Below are 26,771 nucleotides of genomic sequence, written 5' to 3'. Positions count from 1 at the left end.
AGGTGTGTGCCACTAGGCCCAACAGAATCACACATTTAAGGCAGAGGATGGCATCACTGAATCTCCAAGGTCCCCTTTTCCAATTGAACTACTTTTTAAAACTCCCTTTTGCAGATGGGAATATTATGTTTTGTGTTCTTGTATGTGGGTTCCCTAGGAAGGATAAATTTTGTAATATTAATAGCAATATATTCACTAAATAAATTTAAGTAAAAATCCCAGAGTTGCCATTATAAAGGTATTTTCTTGATAAGAACTTTTATAAGGGCCTCCTTTATATCTCTATTCCTCAGGCTGTAGATGAAAGGGTTTAGCATGGGAGTCACCACTGTGTACATCATGGCAATAGAAGCCTCCTTTGCTGTAAAGTTATTTTCTGATGGACAAAAGTAGAGACCAATAACTGTCCCATAGAATAGTGACACCACAGTCAGGTGGGAGCCACAGGTAGAGAAGACCTTGTAGATGGCCCGAGTAGATGAAGCCTTTAGAATAGAGAAGATAATTTGTACATAGGACACAACAATGAGTAAGAATGGAATGACCACAAGGGGCCCTCCCAAGATAAATATCATAAGCTCATTTATATAAATATCAGAGCAGGCCAACTTGAGCAGGGCAGACATGTCACAGAAAAAGTGACGGATCATGTTGTCCTCACAGAATGACAACCTAGCCAAGAGTAGAGTGTACAACATGGAATACAGCATGTTAAATACCCAGGAAATCAGCACTGCACACACACAGAGCTTGAGACTCATGATGCTGGTGTAGTGAAGGGGAAGGCAGATGGCCACATAGCGGTCATAAGCCATGACCACAAGGAGGAAGATTTCCAGGCCTCCAAAAAGATCAAAAAAGTACATTTGTGTCAGGCAACCTGCATAGGTGATGGATGTGTCCTGGCTCTGCATGTTCTGCAGCAACTTGGGCATTGTGACAGAGGAAAAGCAGAGATCAGAGAAGGATAAGTTGCTGAGAAAGAAGTACATGGGTGTGTGGAGATGGGAGTCCAGAAGAATGAGGATGATGATGATGAGGTTCCCCAGGACAGTGGTGAGGTACATGGACACGAACAGGGTGAAGAACAATTCCTGGTGCTCTACGGGGATCGGCAGGCCCAGGAGGAGGAACTGGCTGAAGAGAGTTTGGTTGCTCTTTATCATTCTTCCTCTCCAGTTTCCTAATGAGAAATCATCAGATTCTTTAAAATAAAAAAGTCAACATATATCTAGGGAACATAGTCTACAACAATGGAGCTGACCATATTTGTAGAAATTATAATTTCAAAACACCAAATGTCTGTATTCATTAAAATTACTAATGATTTTCCTTAACTTTTCTTTAAAATATATGCATCTCTAAATCTTTTCTAAATAGTTTCATACACTTGTACTGCGATGAAAAATTGGACTAATTTTTCTCTCTCTTGCTTCAAGTTCATGTCCATCTTCTCCTGTCTCCTGATCCTTCTCTTCTTCCTGTTGTTTGTAATTTGGTCTGTGCAGTTTTATACTTTGATATTTTTAATGAATTTAGCTAAATGTTGTCAACACAATTTAATATAAAATTTAAGAAAATCTCATATACTCTAATGTGTTATATGCCAAGTTCAAAATCAGACCTGCATTTTCCTGTAACATACAGATTTCTGCTTCACTGTTAACCAATCATCTTTCTTCCATTACATGTATGTCAGGCATGAAGCTCAAAAGCCCCAAGTGAAATTCATGGTGCTACTTTATTATTTCCTAAAGCGTTCTTTGTTCCCCTACCATTCCAGTCTCCCATAGAACCACAAAAACCAATATGATTTTCATTAGAAATCTGTGATTTTAGATCCATTCACTCTTTCCTTAACTTGAAATGCTGTTAAATATTCTACAAAGTTCTTCTTCATTCTCCTATTCCTTCCATTCCTCTATGTGAGATTTTATTCATTTATCAGGACCTCACCTTGTCTTTATTGGAATATAGAAGCAGATTCAGTTCACACCCATCTTCTCTTGTCTCCTGATCCTTCTCTTCTCCTTCAACATGCGTCATTTACGCTGTGGCATTTTAGCAGAGGAGTTCCTTCACAGGTTTTTGATTAATTAGTCAGATTAGCACTCTTGCTATGAGGATAAGAACAGGGCTCCTATGAGGGACACAAATGCTCTTTTGTCATCTCACAGGTGATAGTTGTACATCCCACACGGTCCCACATGCTTTCCTTTTATCATTCAATGCTGGGGTCAATCTCTTCACAACCCACATTTTAGAGTTGCTTGTTTTCTGCCTCTCACTTCCTCCCTTCTGTTTCCCTTTCATTTGGTTAATCCTCACTCATATGTAATGGTTATTGCTTATCACATACATAACTAAACTTACTCTGTACTTTCGTACTATTTGATACCTTCAACCATGCTTCATAGCATCCTATACTTACATCCCATGTATTTAATACTGTGATTATGGCTTTAAACTATCTTCCCATCAGTTGTAAAGTTTATACAGGAAAGGTCACAAATGTGTTCATCCTATTTAGTTATTTACAATCATTCATAATCTCCAAATAGGGTCAATACCTATCATGTTGCATGTATTTAGCCAGTGAAAATTTGTTACCTGCAGCTCAAACTGATACAGATTAGTTCAACCTCAAATGTAGAAAAAAAATTACCATTTAAATATAAATACTTGAATACTTACCACTAAATTTTACACTCTATAATGAGTGTGAGAGATCTAACATGTTTTCAGTGTTAGAGTTAACCATTGGTTTCACTTCTCAGAAGTGCCAATGACTACATATCATATCTATATGCTTTAATCCTCAAAATGTAATTGATCCTGATGTGCAACACAGGATGAAATGTTTCTAAATTATAACATGAAGAAGCAACAAAATTACTCCGAGTCTTCACTTGAGTTATTTCTCAGACATTTATTCTATGTATAAATATAATTTATATATTATGGTTAATTTAATTTATGAATCAAATGGGTTAAGCCTAATGCTAGTTTTTAAATAATTTTAGTTGATATCTAGATATGCAGATGTTTTCTAAATGTCATTAAAATGTGTGAACTTTGAGTAAAAAAGAAACACTACATCACATGATGAGCTTCATACAATCAGAGTAAGGATTTTGGTAAAAAAATATATATTTCTTTATAGAAAAAGTTTGCATCTTCTGCTTTAGATACAACTCTCTATCCTCCACTGTTCTCAGGGATTCCAATGTCAACCTGTATAGAAGTCATATGCATGGGAAAACACACACACACACACACACACACACACACACACACTATGATTCTTGACAACACTGGATAATTTGAAACTATGATACATCTCAAAATAACAAAACAGGAGAAACATCAATAGATCTCAGTAAGATTTCTGAAATGTTACAATCTAGGGTGAATGCTTGTGTCTTCACAGACTGATAGTGTTTAGTCCAGCTGCATTCAGAGCTTGCACACTTAAAGCATAGTGGATAAACATTACAGCAGGAAAATCATATCACAAAAATGTCATCCAGCATTTAAAAAGATGCTCTTCTTGTGTATCTCAGCCTTGCCTAAAGAGAGACTTCAGAATCTCCTTCCTTAGCACTGAAATGAAAGGAATTTGCCAGCAATTCCAGTTTCTGCTTCTCCAGTAAACGAACAGTGCCTTTGTATTATATGTGCAAACAAAGATCAGAATCCGGAGAAAGGACTGCCAACTGTTACCACTAATGGGCCAATGGGCTTTATACCTTCTTTAGGTGTTAAAACCACAGTTCTCAAATTAAACAGAACAGGGAAATCACAAGAAATATGTTTCTAACATTTGCTATAACTGTGCTTCATCTTGTATTCTGTAGAATCACTGAGTTTTGATGAGTAGTTCCATTTCTACATTTACTTGAACACCTAGATGATATAAACGTCACCTTTGATAGACTTCATTTAGGGGTAATATCATACAATGCCAGTAACATAGAGGTTTGTGAACTCATGAAGATAAAATTAATCATCATCATGGAGAGGACATTGGTAAGAGTTTGTTAGGTTCCCACAGGATAAAGTATAGAAAACTACCCTTCAGCACAACAACAGTGAACTCCATCTCACAGGGTTGCTCTTTTGATGAAATGGTATAATACTGAAAAAAATATGATCAGTAATTGTAATGAACCCACCAGTATGAAAGAGGTTACATGAGAACCATTAGACAACAATAGTTTTTACAGTATGATGAAGTCTTGGAAAACAGAGAATAGAAGTATTTATCGTACCCAAAATACTGTCCTGCATCATGCTGGAAATTCATGTATATTCACAGAAACACACCTGCTTATTTTCTTGACTAAACTTAGCTCTCCTGAAGCTGATTGATGATCCTGCTCACCTTCATTTTATTTGCAGACACAGGGCTAGCAGACTCTGTACTCATCACCTATCTGCACCATCCCTGCATATATCCATCCCCCTGCCATCTGGGAGCTTCAAGTGCCCAGTATCCCAGAGGAGTCCAGATCCTGTATAACTCACTAAGTAAGGCATAGTAATTAATTAGGACCTCTCTCAGACCAATTTACTACAGGGATCCCTAGTGGAGACCAATTATAGCCACTGATCACTATTTCCTGAACTTAAGAAAAGGTAAAATTTAAAGACGACAGGTAAAACTCAGTAAAAAATAGCACCAATAAGAAAGACAAAAAGCCTGGAAAGATGCATAGTTATTCCATACTCAGATAATGAACTTGGCTTTTCCTTGACTGGAGCTCAGAGAAAGAGGAGAAAGGTGACTGAACACCATCCCAAATTATCATGAATTTTTCTGATTATAAACACCTTAAAGAGTCTCACTCACAACAGAAATTTACCCAAACACTAGTTGTTTTTACATTTTTGGATGTGAGGCTAGTCTTTAATGTCCAAGCTATGTTTACAGCTGATCCTATGGTTGTTTTTTTAAAAATTTTTTTTATTACATATTTTCCTCAATTACATTTCCAATGCTATCCCAAAAGTCCCCCATACCCTACCCCCCACTTCCCTACCCACCCATGCCCATTTTTTTTGGCCCTGGTGTTCCCCTGTATTGGGGCATATAAAGTTTGCATGTCCAATGGGCCTCTCTTTCCATTGATGGCCGACTAGGCCATCTTTTGATACATATGCAGCTAGAGTCAAGAGCTCCGGGGTACTGGTTAGTTCAGAATGTTGTTCCACCTATAGGGTTGCAGATCCCTTAAGCTCCTTGGGTACTTTCTCTAGCTCCTCCATTGGGAGCCCTGTGATCCATCACTATGGTTGGTTTTAAGCAGCATGAGATCATAAAAAACCTCACTCACTGTGAAGCTTCCAAAGGACAACATGTCAATTCAACATGAGAGACTACCCAAAAGAAGACAGTGCAGACATACAACTTTCTGAAAAAATTTAAACTTCATCATCCAACATTCTAGCTGTGCCCATATGTGAAAAGGGAAGGAATATAGTAAGCAGATGGTATGTTTAAGGCTTCCTCATTGGAACAGAAAAGTAGTCCATGTTTTTCATGTCGGTTCACTCATTTTGCCTTCTCACATCTCTGTGAGAACATTAATTGTACCTAATACTATCATTATCAAACCCCTCTCCATCTATGTTAGATTACTTAGTAATTCCATGTTGAATGGGTTGACAATAAATGAAGGTTTGTCTGTGTAATTCTATGTGCTAATAATCTACTTTCAAATTCTACCTAGTGTCATAGTACAGATGTGTCATGGTCATCAGTGAATAAGTTCTCTTGCAAATTCTAGTTGACATTTGCTCTCTTGATGATGGTCTTTTTTAATTGAATGAAATAGAACTCAAGTTAATTTTCATTTTGATTACCTTAAGGTGAGGGATGTTGAATACTTGAAAAACTGTGTATTGGCCATTTGCATATCTCCTTTTGAGACCTCTCCATTTAGTCTTTTATCTATTTTTATTCAGTTTACTATTTTCTCATTCTTCATATTTTTGAGTTGCTGTGTATTCTGGATGTTAATCTCCTGTCAGGTATGCACCTGCCAAAGATTTTTCGCACTATGAAGGCTTTATTTTCTTTTTTTATTTTGCTTATTTACACATATTATTTTTATTTTTAAAGTACTCACTTTACATCCTGCTCACTTCACCCCTTCCAGTCACCCCACAGTCTCACCATCCAACAATCCTTGCCACTATCACCCCTCCCCTTCTCCTCTGAGCATGTGGGAGCCCCCTACATATCCCACCATGCTGGTACATCAAGTCTCTGTGAGGCTATGTGCATCCTTTCCCACTGAGGCCAGACAAGGAAACCTAGCTAGAACATATCCTACAGACAGGCAAGAGCTTTTGTTCCAGTTATTCAGGACCCATTTGAAGATCAAGCTGCACATCTGCTAATTATGTGCAGGGAAGCCTATGCCCAGTCCATGTATGTCCTTTGATTGGTAGTTCAGTCTCTGAGACCCCCAAGGTTGCAGATTAGTTGACTTTGTTCATCTTCCTGTAGAGTTTCTATCTTGTTAGACACCAAAATCCCTGTTGTTCCATAAAGTCCCCAAGTTCGAGGTGGCTTGTAAGAGAACAACAAAGAGTGAGACTGAACTCTTTGCTTGATATTTATAATTATTGTATCAATTTTGCAGAAGAGGACCATATAAGTTACCCTTTTCTGAGATGAATGCTTTTCAAATCGTCATAGCTAATGAACCAGAATCTTACCCTCACCTAATGTCTGTGCCACCCTTCAAGTAGAACCATTGTTCATTGAAACAGTTTTTTCATGGAGAGACCATCTTAATTTTATTTTATTTATTTTTTTTATTAGGTAATTTCCACAATTACATTTCCAATGCTATCCAAAAAGTCCCCAATACACTCCCCCCCACCAGTCCCCCACCCACCCACCCCCACCCCTTGGCCCTGACATTCCCCTGTAATGGGGCATATAAAGTTGGCAAGTCCAATGGGCCTCTCTTTCCAGTGATGGCCTACTAGGCCATCTTTTGATACAAATGCAGCTAGAGACAAGAGCTCTGGGGTACTGGTTAGTTCATAATAATGATCCACCTATGGGGTTGCAGTTCCCTTTAGCTCCTTGGGTACTTTCTCTAGCTCCTCCATTGGGGGTCCTGTGATCCATCCAATAGCTGACTGTGAGCATCCACTTCTGTGTTTGCTAGGCCCCGGCATAGTCTCACAAGAGACAGCTATATCTGGGTCCTTTCAGCAAAATCTTGCTAGTGTATGCAATGGTGTCAGCATTTGGAAACTGATTATGGGATGGATCCCTGGATATGGCAGTCTTTAGATGGTCCATCCTTTCTTCACAGCTCCAAACTTTATCTCTGTAACTCTTTCCATGGGTGTTTTGTTCCCAATTCCAAGAAGGGGCACAGTGTCCACACTTTGGTCTTCGTTCTTCTTGAGTTTCATGCGTTTAACAAATTGTATCTTATATCTTGGGTACCCTAAGTTTTGGGGCTAATATCCACTTATCAGTGAGTACATATTGTGTGAGTTCCTTTGTGAATATGTTACCTCACTCAGAATGATGCCCTCCAGATCCCTCCATTTGCCTAGGAATTTCATAAATTCATTCCTTTTAATAGCTGAGTAGTACTCCATTGTGTAAATGTACCACATTTTCTGTATCCATTCCTCTGTTGAGGGGCATCTGGGTTCTTTCCAGCTTCTGGCTATTATAAATAAGGCTGCTATGAACATAGTGGAGCATGTGTCCTTCTTACTGGTTGGAACATCTTCTGGATATATGCCCAGGAGAGGTATTGCTGGATCCTCTGGTAGTATTATGTCCAATTTTCTGAGGAACCGCCAAACTGATTTCCAGAGTGGTTGTACCAGCTTGCAATCCCACCAACAATGAAGGAGTGTTCCTCTTTCTCCACATCCTTGCCAGCATCTGCTGTCACCTGAATTTTTGATCTTAGCCATTCTGACTGGTGTGAGGTGGAATCTCAGGGTTGTTTTAATTTGCATTTCCCTGATGATTAAGGATGTTGAACATTTTTTCAGGTGCTTCTCTGCCATTCGGTATTCCTCAGGTGAGAATTCTTTGTTCAGTTCTGAGCCCCATTTTTTAACGGGGTTATTTGATTTTCTGGAGTCCACCTTCTTGAGTTCCTTATATATATTGGATATTAGTCTCCTATCTGATTTAGGATAGGTAAAGATCCTTTCCCAATCTGTTGGTGGTCTTTTTGTCTTATTGACGGTGTCTTTTGCCTTGTGGTCCCATAATAATAATAATGAGGTTATATGAGGTTATACGATAAATGAGGTCCCATTTATCGATTCTCGATCTTACAGCGCAAGCCTTTGCTGTTCTATTCAGGAATTTTTCCCCTGTACCCATATCTTCGAGGCTTTTCCCTACTTTCTCCTCTATAAGTTTCAGTGTCTCTGGTTTTATGTGGAGTTCCTTAATCCACTTACATTTGACCTTGGTACAAGGAGATAGGAATGGATCAATTCGCATTCTTCTACATGATAACCGCCAGTTGTGCCAGCACCATTTGTTGAAAATGCTGTCTTTTTTTCCACTGGATGGTTTTTGCTCCCTTGTCAAAGATCAAGTGACCATAGGTATGTGGGTTGATCTCAGGGTCTTCAATTCTGTTCCATTGGTCTACTTGTCTGTCGTTATACCAGTACCATGCAGTTTTTATCACAATTGCTCTGTAGTACAGCTTTAGGTCAGGCATGGTGATTCCTCCAGAGGTTCTTTTATCCATATTTAATACACACACCTCTTCTCTTCTCTTCTCTTCTCTTCTCTTCTCTTCTCTTCTCTTCTCTTCTCTTCTCTTCTCTTCTCTTCTCTTTTCCTCTCCTCTTCTCCCCTCCCCTCCCCTCCCCTCCCCTTTCCTCCCCTCCCCTCTCCTCCCCTCCTCTTCTCTCCCCTCCCCTCCCTCCCTTTCTCTTCTGTTTTCTTTCTTTTTTTTTTTTTCCAAGACATGGTTTCTCTGTGTAGCCCTGGCTGTCCTAGAACTCACTCTGTAGATCAGGCTGGCCTTAAACTTAGAGATCTGCCTCCCTCTAACTCCCAAGTGCTGGGATTAAAGGCATATGCTACCACTGCATGGCAACACACACCATTTCTTAAATGAATGTAGCCTGTTCCTTGTGCGCTGAGAATGAAGACAATCACTCAAGTCAAATAGCTTTGACCATAGCAGGAAATCTCTATCCAAATAATCATGTCTGCAATTTATTCCTTGGTGTAGCAGAAATGTCACCTCTTAGCTTAGCTACCATGGAGATAAAATCCTTTGGTGATGTGAGGGACACTGAAGTACAGCCTTCTTACAATGAAATCCAATGTCTAAAAATTGTTCTTATTTTGGGGTTGCTGCACAGTAAAAGCCAAGATTTTAAGCTCTGACAAGTTCTTTCTGGTCGGCGCCAGCACCGGGTCACCTTGGGTGCAGAGTTGGCGGACACCCCCAAGGTCCCCTAGAGGATCTTAGGACCACCTGTGAGTGGAACACAACTTTTGATCCAATCCAATCTTGTGGGACCTGAGACAGCATTAGGAAAGCAGGAAAGCTGGCCTGACCAGGGTAACAAGTCCCTTCAGGTTTGCAGCAGCACTGGGTCACCTGGGTGCAGAGTTGGCGGACACCCCCAAGGTCCCTAGAGGATAGCTTCTGAGACAGACCCCATTTCCGGCTCCAGACTTCCGGGCACCTTCCCTGCCAGAAGTGAGGTGTCTGCCCTGCCTGGGAGGGCTTTGTGGGAGCACCTGGGGGAGCCATCTTGGTTCCTGGATCCCTCTGAGACGAGTCTGTGCAGTTGAGAGTATGGACTACAGAAGCTAACAGCCAAAACAACACAGCTTCTGGGACAGGTCCTGTTTCGGGCCTTCATCTTCTGCCAGTTCTGGACACCCCAACACACCCGAAAAGCTAGACCCAGATTTAAAAGCATATCTCATGATGATGGTAAAGGACATTAAGAAGGACTTTAATAACTCACTTAAAAAATATAGGAGAACACTGCTAAAGAGTTACAAGTCATTAAAGAAAAACAGGAAAACACATCCAAATAGGTGATGGAAATGTACAAAACCATACTAGACCTAAAAAGGGAAGTATACACAATAAAGAAAACCCAAAGTGAGGCAACGCTGGAGATAGAAACCCTAGGAAAGAAATCTGGAACCATAGATGTGAGCGTCAGCAACAGAATACAGGAGATGGAAGAGAGAATCTCAGGTGCAGAAGATACTATAGAAAACATTGACACAATAATCAAAGAAAATGCAAAATGCAAAAAGATCCTAACTCAAAACATCGAGGAAATCCAGGACACATTGATAAGACCAAATTTAAGGATAATTGGTATAGAAGAGAGCAAAGATTCCCATGTTAAAGGGCCAGCAAATATCTTCAACAAAATGATAGAAGAAAACTTCCCTAACCCAAAGAAAGAGATGCCCATGAACATACAAGAAGCTTACAGAACACCAAAATGGTGTATCAGAAAAAAATTTCCTCTTGTTATATAATAATCAAACAACCAAAATCATAAAACAAAAAAGAACATTAAAAGCAGTAATGAAAAAAGTTCAAGTAACATATAAAGGCAGACCTATTAGAATTACACCAGACTTCTTACAAGAAACTATGAAATCCAGAAGATCTTGGGCAGAAATCATACAGACCATAAGAGCACAAGAATGCCAATATATACCCAACAAAACCCTCAATAACCATAGATGTAGCAAACAAGATATTGTTTGATAAAACCAAATTCACACAATATCTTTCCACAAATTCTGCCCTTCAAAGGATAACAAATGGAAAAACTTCAACACAAGGAGGGAAATTACACCTTAGAAAAAGCAAGAAAATAATCCCCTTTTAACAAACCAAAAAGAAGATAACCACAAAAAATATAATTCCAACTCTAACAACAAAAATATCAGGAAGCAGCAATCCTTTTTTCCTTACTATCTCTTAATATCAATGGACTCAAATCCCCAATAAAAAGACATAGATTAACAGACTGGATAAGTAAAAAGGACCCAAAATTTTGCTGTATACAGGAAACCCACCTCAGATACAAAGAGAGACACTCCCTCAGAGTAAAAGGCTGGAAAACAATCTCCAAGCAAATGGTTCGAAGAAACAAGCCGGAGTAGCCATTCTAATATTGAATAAAATCAACTTCCAACCTAAAGTCATCAAAAAAAGATGAGTAAGGACACTTCACATCAAAGGAAAAATATATGAAGGAGAACTCTCTATTCTGAATATCTATGCTATTAACAGGAGGACTCCCACATTCATAAAAGAAACTTTACTAAAGCTCAAAGCACACATTGCACCACACACAATAATAATGGGAAACTTCAACATCATACTCACAGCAATGGAAAGATCATGGAAACAGAAATTAAACAAAAGAAACGGTGAAACTAACAGAAGTTATAAAACAAATTGATTTAGCAGATATCTACAGAACATTTTATTCTAAAACAAAAGAATATACCTTCTTCTCAGCACCTTACGGTACCTTCTCCAAAACTGACTATATGATTGGTGTCCCAAAACAGGCCTCAACAGATACAAGAAGATCTACATAATCCAATGCATCCTATCAGATCACCACAGTCTAAGGCTGGTCTTCAAGAACAACATAAACAATAAAAAGCCTACATACATGTTGAAGCTGAACAACACTACTCAATGATAACTTGGTCAAGGAAAAAATAAAGAAAGAAATTAAAGAATTTTTAGATTTTAATGAAAATGAAGCCTCAACATACCCAAATTTATGGGAGACAATGAAAGCAATCCTAAGAGGAAAACTTGTGGGGCAATGGGCTATGCATAGACAGCATGATGTCCAGAAGAGCCTAGGTCTTGAACCCAGTTGGGACCCGGTGGGTGGTAATTTCCACCTACATGCAACAGAAGGGTCCTGTTGAAGTTACCGCCTCCACAGTTCCCACAAGAGAGGCATGTGGCTATCATTCATGTAGACAATGTCCCAAGCTTTTGGCCTTCCTCTACTCAAAGGATAAACATGATGAGAAAGAAATTAGGGAAACAACCTTTCACAATAGTCACAAATAATATAAAATACCTTGGTGTGACTCTCACTAAGCAAGTCAAACATATCTATGATAAGAATGTCAAGTCTCTGAAGAAAGAAATCGAAGATGATCTCTGAAGATGGAAAGATCTCCCATGCTCATGAATTGGCAGGATTAATAGAGTAAAAATGGCCATCTTGTTGAAAGCAATCTACAGATTCAATGCAATCTCAATCAAAATTCCAATTCAATTCCTCACTGAGTTAGAAAGGGCACTTAGCAAATTCATATGGAATAATAAAAACACCTAGGAGAGCAAAACATATTCTCAATAATAAAAGAACCTCTGGTGGAATAACCTTCCCTGACCTCAAGCTGTGCTACAGAGCAATTGTGATACAAACTGCATGGTACTGGTACAGTGATAGACAGGTAGATCACTGGAATAGAATTGAAGACCCAGAAATGAACCCACACACCTATGGTTACTTGATCTTTGATAAAGGAACTAAAACCATCTAGTGGAAACAAGACAGCATTTTCAACAAATGGTGCTGGATCAACTGTAGGTTAGCATGTAGAAGAATGCAAATCTATCAATTCTTATCTCCTTGTACAAAGTTCAAGTCTAAGTGGATCAAGGCCCACCACATAAAACCAGATACACTGAAACGAATAGAAGAGAAAGTGGGGAAGAGCCTCAATCTCATAGGCACATGGGAAAAGTTCCTCAACAGAACACCAATGATTTATGCTCTAAGATCAACAATAGACAAATGGGACCTCATAACATTGCAGAGCTTCTGTAAGGCAAAGATACTCTCAATAAGATTAAAGGGCAACCAACAGATTGGGAAAAGATCTTTAACAATCCTACATCTGATAGAGGGTTAATTTCCTATATACACAAAGAATTCAAGACTTTAGACTCCAAAGAACGAAATAACCCTATTAAAAACAGGGCTCAGAGCTAAACAAAGAATTGTTTACTGAAATACCGAATGGCAGAGAAGAAATGTTCATCATCAAGGAAATGCAAATGAAAACAACCCTGAGATTCCACCTCACACAAGTCAGAATGGTGAAGATCAAAAATTCAGGTGACAGTAGATGCTGGCCAGGATGCAGAGAAAGAGGAGCACTCCTCCATTGCTGGTGGGATTGCAAGCTGTTACAACCACTCTGGAAATCAGTTTGGCAGTTCCTCAGAAAACTGGACATAATATTACCCGAGGACCCACTAATACCACTCTTGGGCACATTCCCAGAAAATGCTTCAACATGTAATAAAGACACATGCTCCATTATGTTCATATCATCCTTATTTATAATAGCTAGTAGCTGGAAAGAACTCAGATGTCCTTCAACAGAGGAATGGATACAGAAAATGTGGTACATTTACACAAAGGATTAATACCAAGCTATTAAAACAATGAATTTATGAAATTCTTAGGTAAGTGGATGGAACTAGAAAATATCATCCTGAGTGAGGTAACCCAATCACAAAAGAACACACATGATATGCACTCACTGATAAGTGAATATTAGACCAGAAGCTTGGAATTCCCAAGATACAATTCACAGACCACATGAAACTCAAGAAGAATGAAAACCAAAGTGTGGATACTTTGATCCTTCTTAGAAGGGGGAACAAAATACCTATGGAAGGAGTTACAGAGAGAAAGTGTGGAGCAGAGACTGAAGGAATGACCTTCCAGAGACCACCCCACCTGGAGATCCATCCCATATACAATCACCAAACCCTGACAATTTTTTGGATGCCAACAAGTGCTTACTGATAGAAGCCTTTTATAGCTGTCTCTGGAGAGGCTCCACTAGTGCCTGACAAATATAGAGGTATATCCTCTCAGCCTACCATTGTACTGAGCACCGGTTTTCCATTGAAGGAGCTAGAGAAAGTATCCATGGAGCTGAAGGGGTTTGCAGCACCATAGGTGGAACAACAATATGAACTAACCAGTACCCCCAGAGCTCCCAGGGACTAAATTGCCAACCAAAGAGTACACATTGCTTCAGCTGCGCATGTATCAGAGCATGGCCTAGTCAGCCATCAATTGGAGGAGAGGCCCTTGTCCTGTGGAGGCTCTATGCCCCAATGTAGGGGAATGCCAGAGCCAAGAAGCAGAAGTGGGTGGGTTGATGAGCTGGGAGCATGGGGGACTGGATAGGGGGGTTTTCAGAGGGATAACCAAGAAAGGGGACAAGATTTTAAATGTAAACCAAGTAAATATCAAATAGGAAAAAAATCTCATTTATAACAGCTTAAAAATGTAAGTGATGAGCAACCTCAAAAATGAGAAGTTTTGAAACACTGAAGTGGGAAAGCCAGAGTAACCAATATTTATCTAATTGGACTTAGGTTCTGCTCAATAGGAAGTAATTTATGCTGGGTACTCTAAAACTTAACAATTCTTCTATGGCAGGTGAGATCATGGATCCTAGAGGAGAACGTACTACTTCACTTTCCTAAACTAGTATAATTTCTGACTGCATTAAAAATATAGCTCTCTCTTGTGAAACTATGCCGGGGCCAAACAAACACAGAAGTGGATGCTCACTGTCAGCTATTGGATGGATCACAGGGCTCTCAATGGAGAAGCTAGAGAAAGTACCCACGGAGCTAAAGGGATCTGCAACCCTATACTTGGAACAACATGATGAAGTAAACAGTACCCCGGAGCTCTTGTCTCTAGCTGCATATGTATCGAAAGATGGCGTAGTTGGCCATCACTGGAAAGAGAGGTCCATTGGACTTGCAAACTTTATATGCCCCAATACAGGGGAATGCCAGGGCTAAAAGAATGGGAATGGGTGGGTAGGGAAGTGGGGGGGGGATGGAGGACTTTTGGGATAGCATTGGAAATGTAATTGAGGAAAATACGTAATAAAAATAAAATAAGTAAAAAAAATGAAAAAAAGAATACATATCCTTATAACCACAGATAAGTGTTGCTGAGGTACCCCATCAAAGAAGCTTCAAAAATGCAGCAGACAGAGAATATAATAGAAACCCATCACTTGTCAAAATTCAGAGAACATGAGCATGGTATATTCAAACTTTTCATATAAATCTACAACACAATTCCTATATCCCAGGTTCAGAAAGCATTGTAGCAAAGTGGATGGAAAAATGGTAAGTGGTAGAAGACCAAGGTATCTGCCACAGGATAGTGTTTTCCACATATGACAGAGATGCTGTACCTAGGAAATCTTGCAAAATGACAGTACTAGCTGACATGCTAACATGGATTGGGGAAATCTCATAAGTTCCCACTCCAGGTGAACAGCTCTAGACAACTAATGACTGCTGAGAGAGGGAAGATCATTTTTTGCCAGGTATGAGCCCCTGATGAATTCATTATCCAATCCAAAATTTACAGCTCTAAGCATATATATGTTTGAGCTACTCTAAATGGACTCAGCAGGATACACACACACACACACACACACACACATTCTATATAGATAAGAATAAAGAAGAGGTTATGAGTATGAGAGAGAATTGGATAAAGTGGGAGCAGTCAGAAATGGAGAAGAAAGACTAAAATGATATAAAATTGTATTAATGTATGAAAATTTTACAAAATATTTTAATCAAAATTAATAAAAATAAGTATTTTAAAAGTAAAGTAAAAAGTGAAGTAATCAAGGCTCAGTAAAATAAATATTGCACGTTTTCTCATTTGTAGATATTATAATTTAAAATTTTATTTTTTTATTTGTGAATAGGTGTCTACTGGCTATTTTTGTGTCAACTTGACACAGCTGGAGTTATCACAGAGAAAGGAGCTTCAGTTGAGGAAATGCCTCCATGAGATCCAACTGTAAGGCATTTTCTCAATTAGTGATCAAGGGGGAAAGGCCCCTTGTGGGTGGGACCATCCCTGGGCTGGTAGTCTTGGGTTCTATAAGAGAGTAGGCTGAGCAAGCCAGGGGAAGCAAGCCAGTAAAAGACATCACTCCATGGCCTCTGCATCAGCTCCTGCTCCCTGACCTGCTTGAGTTCCAGTCCTGACTTCTTTCAGTGATGAACAGCAATGTGGAAATGTAAGCTGAATAAACCCTTTCCTCCCCAACTTGCTTCTTGGTCATGATGTTTGTGCAGGAATAGAAACCCTGACTAAGACAAGGTGTATCTATGTACATATGTGCCATGTGTGTGAATTCCCTCAACATCAGAGCCATCAGATGTCCTTGGACCTGGAGTTACAGCCTTTTTGAGCATCGCTCTGTGGATGTTTGGAACCAAACTCAGGTCCTTTGCAAGAAAGTACATGTTTATATATGCTGAGCCATTTTTTCCAGCCCTGATCTTAGATTATGTGCATCTATCTACCTATCTATCTGTCTGTCTGTATGTCTGTCTGTCTGTCTATCTATGTAACCCTAAACTTTGAAACTGTTATTTGAAGTTAAATAAAACACTTTAAGGTATAAATATGCACAGGCTGGGACTTTTGAAAAGGATTCCCACAATGCAGAAAATAATCGCAAGAATTGACAAATGTGATATATGAAATTCAAAATCTTCTGTACAACTAAGAGACAATCTGCAGAGTAAAGCGAATGTCTACAGAATGGGTGAATCTTTTCCAACTACATATTAAGCCTATGTGACTATCTAAGCTATATAAATAACTGGAAGTAACCAAACATCAAAAACCCAAATAATCTTATCAACAAGTAGCTAATGAATGGATAGGTAAGTCTCATAAGAAAAACACAAAATTGAGAATAAATAGCTGAAAAGGTGTTTTTCTGAGTCTGGGTCACCTCAGTTAAAATGACTGTTTCAAACCCTGTGCATTTATCTACAAGTTGCATGATTTCATTTTTTCTTAACAGCTGAAAAATAGTACACATTTATGTAAATGCCCACATTTTTATTATTCACCCATCAATTGATGGGCATCTAGGAAATTTCCATTTCCTGGCTACTGTACATAGAGCAACAATGAACATGTGTGAGGAGCAAGTATCTCTGTGGTAGGATATAGAGTTCTTTGAAAATATGCCCAGGAAAGATACAAATGGGTAGTATCTATTAATATTTTATTTTAACTTTTTATTGATTCTTTGTGACTTTCACATTATGCACCTCAACCCTACTCATCTCCCCATCCCTTTGTATCAACCCTCTGCCCATGCAACCTCTCCTCACAAAAGAAAACAGAAAAAAAAGGAATTAAAACAAAACAAATGTCACTCTGTGGAAATTGTAGTTTGTCACAGAGTGTACCCGTTTGTTTACACATCTTGGCTTTCAAATGTTTTTTGGGATGAGTCATTGGTCTGGTTTGAGGACTCTGGCTTCTGCTACACTACCAATACTGGATCCTACATGGACTCCTGGATATCCCATTGTTGCCCTGTGTCATGGAGATTCTTCAGCCTTGGTTCTGAAGTGCCAGCCCCTTCATATGCTTTCACAGTTCAAAGATGGGGTAGATGTTAGGGTGGGCCAACTCAAAGCTTTGGAACTGGGTCTGTATTGCAGCTGAGTTGGTCAGTCTATCAGCTTTCTTGCATCCAAACCACTAGGGTGGTCTCCAGCACTGTTCCAGCTAGGTCACCCAATACCACAACCAGCAAAGGATAGAAATAACTCTCCAGCTCTCATGCTCTTGGGGCCAGCACACTGGTGCTCATGCCAGAAGTTCCAGATCTACTGTGCTACCCAGATGAGGTGCATGGCCCCTCTCTCATGTATCCTGCAGCCAATGAGGGGTAGAGCCAGCTCTCCTACTCTCAGCATCTTGGGGCCATCTCTCCAGCTTCAGGTAGTGAGGAGTGAGGTGGGCATCTTTCCCTAGCCTACACCACCTTATGGCAAAGGGATGACAAGGCAGGCTCTCCCACACTCATGGGCTCAGAGCTGGCTCACCTGTGCCTCCACCACCAGACACAGTTCTATTGCATGATCATGGTGCTGGGCCTGGTGCAGGGCTTGGTGCAGGGTCTGGTGCAGGACCTTTTCTCCGGAGTGCAGTAGCTGTTGAGGGGTGGGAATTTTTTCCAGATTTCTGAAGGCAGCGAGGGTGTGGCCAACTCTGCACAGCTCTTGAAAGTCACCATTCAGGTGCCAGCCCAGATCAGGAATGTTTGAAATGACCTTTGCTGGTAACATGAGCCACAAACATTGACACAGACCCACTACTGCTACATGACTACAGACCTAGACATGGCAGCACAGGCTGGAGCTTCACTATGGCCTCAGTGACAGGGCAGGCTATTCATTTCAGGCGATTCCTCTCTCTACCCTCAAGTCTCCAGTTCCTTCTCTTTTTATAGTGCTCAATTCATTAAGTTTCTTTTTCTCTCCCATCTCTCCACCACATATTTGCACATTGTAGTGGCTCCTGTTGCAGATGGGTCCACCCAATGGGCATGTCTTTGGGTACCTTCTGCCCAACCTTGATGTATGGCATGATGGTGGTTGACACTCTACTATTATTATTTCATTATTATCAAATTGTGTTGGGAGCAACATTGCTGGAACAGTAACTGCTTTACTGCCTTGTCAGCCATAAGTGCTTAGTGGCACAAAGTCTTAGCCTCTGTGGGAAAGTACCTCGTCAGCCATATGTGCTTATTTGCACAAAGTTTTGGCCTCTGTGGGAAAGTACTAGCACAGTTGAGAACAAATAGCTATAGATCTTGTGGACAGGTACTTAGCAATCCATTCTGTTCTGTTCCTCCTGCTGAACTTATTATCTAGCCAATATTCTGCTTTTGGGAACAGGTGCATTCCCGCAGACATAATGCGATCCTACATCACCCTCCTTATCCCATATCCTGCTTCTATGAGTATATAACCTGTGTGGGAATAATAAAAAATTTGTCAGCTTGTTCAGGCCTTCTGACTTGCTGTCTGTTCTTTGTATTTCTTGTCCCTCATTCTCTCCACAGGTGATCTCCAGACCCTGTTTGACTGTCCCGCAGGTCGGCGTAAAATTGTTATATTTTAAAATTTGTTATTAAAAAGTAAATACATCACTTTCCCCTTTCTTTTCCTCCCTCCAATCCACTCTCAAAGCAATAGCCTCTTTTTCTTTTTTATTGTTATTATCTATCTATCTATCTATCTATCTATCTATCTATCTATCTATCTATCTATCTATCTATCTATCTACTTCTGTCTGTCAGTCTCTCTACCTAGCAAAACTATGTAAGCACAACCTGCTGAGCTCATGTTTGTTGCTTGAGTAGATATCGTTTCAAGGCTAAAAGTTTTTTATTGGACAGTCAATCAGGGGACTCATCTCTGGGAGAACCTAATTTTCACTTTCTTAGTAGTCATTAGCTGTCTGTAGCTTTTTATCTGGAGCGGGACCCTGTAAAACTTTTGCTATCTCTTGTATTAGTGTGTCTACTGATATTGTCATGCTTCAGGCCTTGTTAAAGCAGACATTTCTAAGAAAACAGTCACCCAGCAGACTTCCTGAAATTCTCATTCTTGTAATCTCTCCAATTCCTTTCCTGTGATGTTACCTGGACATAGAATGCAGTATCTGCACTGCTGCTGTAGACATTGAGGCAGGGCTCCCCACAATACAGTGATCTTGTATTGTGAGCAGTTGTGGCTTTCTTTAAGGGTCACTATAATTTATTTTTTAGACGATTTTCTGATAATCTCACACATCTACACAATAACTCTCATCTCTTACTTTCTTACCATTTCTGTCATACCTCTCCTCTCCAGAAATTGTTGTTCACATTCATAACTATTCATTTTGTTTTGTGACTTATTGAGATTAACTAACATTTCATGTAAATATAGGTTTAAATCTATCGGTTGGAAGCTGGTGAGATTGGCTATAAATACACTACTAATGAAAGATGGTAGCTAGCCACTCCCATAGTCTATGAACAGTTAATAGTTATTAAAAACTTGGAGAGCTCGATGAATACTCTCTCCTTATCTTTTTCATCCTCTTAAAGATATTTACTTTTGAGAATTTTATAAGCTTCTAGACATTAGTGGGAACAGTCAACAAACATCTCTGCTAGAAAAATACTTGAGACAACACAATAAACATACAGTCTAGGGAATTAAGTGATGCAATTATTTAATGACAAATTGTAGAAATAACATGTATAAGATTGAAAAAGCTCTAAAGTTGAGATACTTGGATATTATTAAGTATTGATCCGAGTTTATAGAGTACAGATCTGAGATTATAGAGTACAATCAAAGCTGGCATTTGTACAAAATGATAAAATGGAGTAAATTAAGATATAGAACCATGGTGATTAGAGATATGACTTTAATTCTACACTACTGTTTCCAGGATCACCTGGACAAGACAAAGTGTACATATTCAGGTCCTCCAAATTCAGGTCCTTCCAGAATTCAACTCCTCACATAAACTTCTAACTACTGTTGTAAAATGTTATATTGTGGGACCTTTAAACAGAGGCATCCATGGTGAGGAAAATTTTGTAGCAACATCACAATATTAATATTTTCTAGAAGAAATTATATGAAAATCTGAAGTATTACCATCATAGGAAGGAGGGAATTTGTCTTTTGCACAATATTTTTTCTAGTGCATCTTTTATGTCTCTATTCCTCAGGCTGTAGATGAAGGGGTTCAGCATGGGAGTCACCATTGTGTACATTAAAGACATGATGGTCTCCTTCACATAAGTGTTATTAGCTGAAGGACATAAGTAGAGACCAATGACTGTCCCATAGAACAGTGACACCACAGACAGGTGAGACCCACAGGTAGAAAAGGCTTTACGGATGCCTTGAAAAGAAGGGACCTTGAAGATGGATGAAACAATTCTTGCATAAGATACAATGATGAGAAGGAAAGGGAGTACAACTATAGGGCCCCCTAATATAAATATTGCTAATTCATTATCATGGGTATCAGAACAAGCCACTTTCAGCAGAGTAGACATATCACAAAAGTAGTGGGGGATCACATGGTCTTCACAGAATGACAATCTGGCCATGAGCAGGGTGTGTAGCATGGCATGGAAGGTGGTCAGCACCCAGGACAGCAGCACCAGACTCACACAGAGCCTGGGGCTCATGATGCTCATGTAATGAAGGGGGAAGCAGATGGCCACATAGCGATCATAGGCCATGGCAACAAGGAGGAAATTTCCAAGGTCTCCAAAATACAGAAAGAAGTATATTTGTGCCAGGCAACCTGCATAAGGAATAGATGGAACTTTGCTTTGCATGTTCTGCAACAACTTGGGCATTGTGACAGAGGAAAAGCAGAGGTCAGCAAAGGATAAATTACTGAGAAACAAGTACATGGGTGTGTGGAGATGGGAGTCCAGAAGAATGAGGATGATGATGATGAGGTTTCCCAGGACAGTGATGAGATACATGGACAGCAGCAGGACATAGTACAGTTGCTGGTGCTCTGGGGGAATAGGCAGACCCAGGAGAAGGAACTGGGAGATGACAGTTTGGTTTCTTCTAGTCATTTGTTTACACAAATGCCTTCAGAAAAAATAGTAGCAGTTAACATTCACAATGAAGGTTAATGCATTTCAAATTCATCAAACATTGAGAAGATTTAACAAATTTACATGCTTTACAAAAATATCATCACAATTAGTATGTTGTTCAGATCAACATGTCTTTATAAATAACCATTAAGCACTTATTAAATTCTCTTTAGCATAGTTCACTAGACAGTTATTTCTTAAGCATTTCTTCCATTTAGTCTTGGCATGTAACTGATTTGTTTTTCATGGATTTACTTGTTAGTCATACTATATGAATTGAATTGCCTTCTACCTATCCATCTATCTAATATATATTTTTATATATTAGAATATAAATACTTATTTAAGCTTTGCAGAATTCAAACTTACCCTACTTGACCACTCTAAAACTTGACGCTATGTGATCAAGTTTAGAGAGGTAATTTTGTATTTATTAAATACTGAGGGTATAAATAAATACAACAAATGGTTGTTTTTAGTAATTATTATAACTAAAAGCACATACAGAGAATATCATTGATATTGATGTAGGAAAATCAATGTGCTAATAATTTTATAAATTATTGAAACTATAAGAACAGTACAAGGTATGGGCATGAATGCAAAATTCTTGAGTTCTCCCTCATCCATACATACCATTAAGGGAAGGATATTTTTTAAGACCCTGATAAGAAGTTTTGACAATTGCCAGTCAATTCTTCATGATGTAGGAAGGTTATTTTCTATGTTGTCAATGTTGAAGTCAATAGACCTAGCAAATCACTCTTTATAACTTGACAATGCCTATGAAACAAATTGAAGCATATATAAGAAAATGTAAAGTCTTCCAAAGATAATTTCTGTGTCTAGACTCAATACTTTAGCCTCTACTCTTCCTAGAGACTCTTGAGGCTGACTCTGCAGGTATTAGACCCTCTGCTCCTAACATTGTGTAGGCTGTGTCCTTTAAATAAATTGCCCTTTCTTCTCTGTTTTTTGTTTTCTTCTAGTCAATCTTCACTAATGAGTCCTAGCATGTTTTAAAATGACAAAGACACCAGAAAAGGGGCATTAAGGAACATGTGAGGCTAGGTATGTAGTCCAATTGTATAGTGTTTGGTCAGCATGCCCAATGTTCAATGAAACCACCCAACTACCTCAGGATGACGAGATCTTCACTCTATTGATGAATATTTAGTGCAACTTCATTCAGTGATGCATACTTCAGAATCATGTTTCAATATCATGGAGGGATGAGACAATATATGGAAAACCATAACCCAGTTTCCTAAATTCTGCTTCCCCTGTGAATGATAAGATGGGTGTGGTACATTTCTAGCCTCTTGACACACACTTTTTTTTTCTCCCCTACCTTCTATTTTTGTCCCAGCTCTAGAGAATAAGCATTTTCCTGAGCTCTCTATTTCTGTCTTGATTTCGTGATTTTAAATTATTTTTTTTTAACAGGGATGGATCATGGCTTAACATTACGATCAATTGTTGATCTGGAGGACTTGATTGGGTTCCCAGCATCTATGTTATGTGGCTCACAATCTCCCTTCCCTATCTTATTTGGGGGTCTGATGTCTTCTTCTGTTGTCTATGGGCATCTTTGTGTACACTTGCACATATCTATACACAGACACATGCACATCAATAAAAATGAATCTTTAGACATAAAAAAAAGTTATGTGTGGTAACATGTATCTGTAATCCCAGTTCTCCTGTGAAAGATGAAAGGTGAAGATAAGAGGATCCTTGGGAGACTGGAGGCCAGGTAGCAAACAATAAAACCTTATGTATTGTGAAAAATACATGAGTTTTAATATCCTCTGACCTCTACATAGACAGAGAGACACAAAGGCAGAGACATAGAGAGATACAGATAGAGACAGAAGGACAGAGAGACAGAGAAACAAGGAGTGAGAGACAGAAGGAGACAGAGAGGACTTAAAAGCAGAAGGACTACATAGCTCATTCTTGGTAGCAGTGCAGACCTATGTCCCAGAACTTGGAAGGCTGAGGCTGGAGATCCCTATGAGTTTGAGATCAACCTGGGAGCCAGTGAATCTCTCCCCACAGAAATCCAAATTAAATTACATAGTTCAGCTCAATTTCCTAGACCTGTTATTAGCTTGAAATGATATGGCTTAGGAGAATAATTGAAGAGTAATTGTACGGAACCACAGAGACACTAAAATGTTTATTAATATTTATCACAAAACAAATACTTCAACTGTATGACAATAATACAATTCAGAGATATGACAAAGATATATATTATCATACCCAAAAGATTGTCCTGTGAATATGCAACTGGGAAGAAAAAGAAAATACTCTCAAGCTCAAAGGACAGCAAAGGAATAGCCCACTATCAAGATAATTTACCTTGGATCGCCAAGGGTGATTCCTAAATCCTGACAAAAATCATGTTCGTTTTATTCAGTGTGGGCACAGAAAGTTTGCAGGTCTGTGGTTCACTGCAGTGTCTACACCACATTTCACACCTTCCCTGCAATGCACCTCTATAATAAGAGGCTGTGAGTCCCAGAGGAGTCCAAGTGATGAAGTAACTCATTAAAGACAGTAATTATCCAGGACCTCTACAGGGCCACTTCTCTCAGTGACCTACAGAGATGACTAATAATAATCACTGACCACAGATGAATACACTTTGAGGGTAGTGAAGTGGGAGAGAAACTCATGGGTGGATGTTAACTTGTTTGTTTCGTGTAGCTTATTCTTTGTGGGGCTAAGAGGAGTGTTTGAGCAGTTACTAAAGTAAACCGAGACTACATGCTGAACAAAAAAGATTTCTTAGAAGAAATTTTTAGTGTTTTATTTCTTTTTTTTTAATCAGATATCTTCTTATTTATACTTCTTTCTTCCTCTCTCTCTCTCTCTCTCTCTCTCTCTCTCTCTCTCTCTCTCTTTCTTTCTTTCTCTCTTTCTCTCTTTCTTTCTTTTTCTCCTTTCTTCCTTCCTTCCTTCCTTCCTTCCTTCCTTCCTTCCTTCCTTCCTTCCTTCCTTCCTTCCTTCCTTCCTTCCTCTCTCTCTTCTTTCTTTCTTTCTTTCTTTCTTTCTTTCTTTCTTTCTTTCTTTCTTTCTTTCTTTCTTTCTTTCTTTCTTTCTCTCTCTCTCTCTTTCTTTCTTTTTTTCTTTTTTGATTTTTGAGACAGAGTTTCTCTGTGTAGCCCTGGCTATCTTGGAACTCAGTCTGTAGACCAGGCTGGCCTCAAACTCAGAAATCCGCCTGCCTCTGCCTCCCACGTGCTGAGATTAAAGGTGTTTGCCACCACTGCCCAACTTTATCTACATTTCAAATGGTATCTCCTTTCCTGTTTTCCCCTCTGAAAACACCCTATCCCCTCTCCTCTCCCTGCTCACCAACCCACCCACTCCTGCTTCCCAGCCCTGGCATTCCCCTACACTGGGGCATAGAGCCTTCACAGAACTAAGGGCCTCTCCTCCCATTGAAGTGCAACAAGGTCATCCTCTTTTACATATGCAGCTGGAGCCATGAGTTCCACCATGTTTACTCTTTGGATGGTGGTTGTTTTAGTTAGGGTTTTACTGCTGTGAACAGACACAATGACCAGGGCAAGTCTTATAAAAAACAACATTTAACTGAGGCTGGCTTACAGGTTCAGAGATTCAGTCCATTACCATCATGGTGGGAGCATGTTAGCATCCAGGCAGGCATGGCTCAGGCAGAACTGAGAGTTCTATGACTTCATCCAAAGGCTGCTAGTGGAAGACTGACCTCCAGGCAACTGGGGTGAGAGTCTTAAGCCCACACCCACAGTGACACACCTATTCCAACCAGGTCATACCTATTCCATCAAGGCCACACCTCCAGATGGTGCCACTCCCTGGTCAAGAATATACAAACCATCACAGTGGTTTAGTCCCTGGAGTTCTAGGGGTACTGGTTAGTTCATATTGTTGTTCCTCCTATGGGGCTGCAAACCCCTTCACCTCCTTGGGTACTTTCTCTAGCTCCTTCATTGGAAACCCTGTGCTCTGTCCAATGGATGGCTGTGAGCATTCACTTCTATATTTGCCAGGCATTGACAGAGCCTCTCAGGAGACAGCTATATTAGACTCCTGTCAGCAAGCATTTGTTTTTTTTTTTCCAAAATTTTTATTAGATTTTTCTTCATTTACATTTTAAATGCTATCCCAAAAGTCCCCTATACCTTCCCCTTGTCCAGCTCCCCTACCCACCCACTACCACTTCTTGGCCCTGGTGTTTCCCTGTACTGGGGCATATAAAGTTTGCAAGACCAGGGGGACTCTCTTCCCAATGATGGCTGACTGGGCCATCAACGAAAATTTTCCTAATCATAGTCTGCTATCCCGATAGATCAGTGCCTAGCCCAATCACCATCAGAAAGGCTTTCCCTGGCAGCTGATGGGAGCGGAGTAGATAAGGTGGAGCTGACGAATCACTTTGGAACAGGAGGAGGAAAGATTGTAGGAGCCTGAAGGATAGAAGACATGATGTGGACACAGCACCCAGAAACAACAAAGCAAGTCTACAGGGGTTCCTAGAGATTGAAGCAGCAATCACAGAGCCTACATGGGCCTGCACTAGGCCCCCTGCACACAAGCGGTGATTGTTTAGCTTGGGGACTCTATAGGGCTTCTAACAGTGGGAATGGGCATATATTTGACTCCTGTGCCTACCCTTGGGACCCTTTTCTTCCTCCCAAGTTGCCCTATCCAGCCTGGTTATGTGGGATTGTGTCTAGTTTTATTGCATCTTGTTATGCTGTGTTTGGTTTGTTTCCATGAAGGGAAACAGAGGATCAGTGGATCTGTGAGAGAGGGGAGGTTGAGAGGAGTCTGGAAGAATGCATTTGGGATATATTATATGAAAGAAGAAGAAATAAAAAGAAAAGAGAAAGTAAAGAAAGATTTACTGACCATCAACATAGTATTATGGTATATCATTTATTCATATTTAAAAGGTATACTGCAGTCAACACAAAAATTTGTCTAACATCACAAAATATTGGTATAACAAGAATGTAAGGAATGGAGATCTGATTAAACAGTAGCTGTTACCTAATGGTTTTCTAGAATCACATGTGCAAAACTCCTGTTTGCAAATAGCAGTATTATGTAGTAAGTTCTTAAGTTTGGGTCTTATTGCAGAGGTACATTTAATAATAATAGTATCAATATATTTACTGGTTAAATTTAAGTAAAAATCCCAGGGGAATTA

The 26,771-nt window shown here is 39.6% G+C and overlaps 2 protein-coding genes across 2 annotated transcripts; both read right to left on the bottom strand.

Annotated features, from left to right (window-relative positions):
* Nucleotides 1–230: 230 nt before the first annotated feature.
* On the bottom strand, nucleotides 231–1,166 carry LOC147001465 (olfactory receptor 1468-like). Its single transcript, XM_085829274.1, has one exon. It carries the CDS (start codon nucleotides 1,164–1,166, stop codon nucleotides 231–233), a length of 936 nt encoding a protein of 311 aa, XP_085685400.1.
* A 19,056-nt stretch (nucleotides 1,167–20,222) lies between these two features.
* Nucleotides 20,223–21,538, bottom strand: LOC110288121 (olfactory receptor-like protein I9). The gene has a single exon (XM_021154560.2). It carries the CDS (start codon nucleotides 21,536–21,538, stop codon nucleotides 20,594–20,596), a length of 945 nt encoding a protein of 314 aa, XP_021010219.1. The 3' UTR covers nucleotides 20,223–20,593.
* Between the last annotated feature and the right edge of the window lie 5,233 nt (nucleotides 21,539–26,771).

Source organism: Mus caroli, unplaced genomic scaffold, assembly GCF_978045245.1.
Source record: "Mus caroli unplaced genomic scaffold, Mus_caroli_1 scaffold_13, whole genome shotgun sequence".
In the NCBI taxonomy this organism is placed as follows: Eukaryota; Metazoa; Chordata; class Mammalia; order Rodentia; family Muridae; genus Mus; species Mus caroli.
The sequence above is the reverse complement of the archived record's forward strand: the minus strand, read 5'-3'. Positions and strand labels throughout refer to the sequence as shown.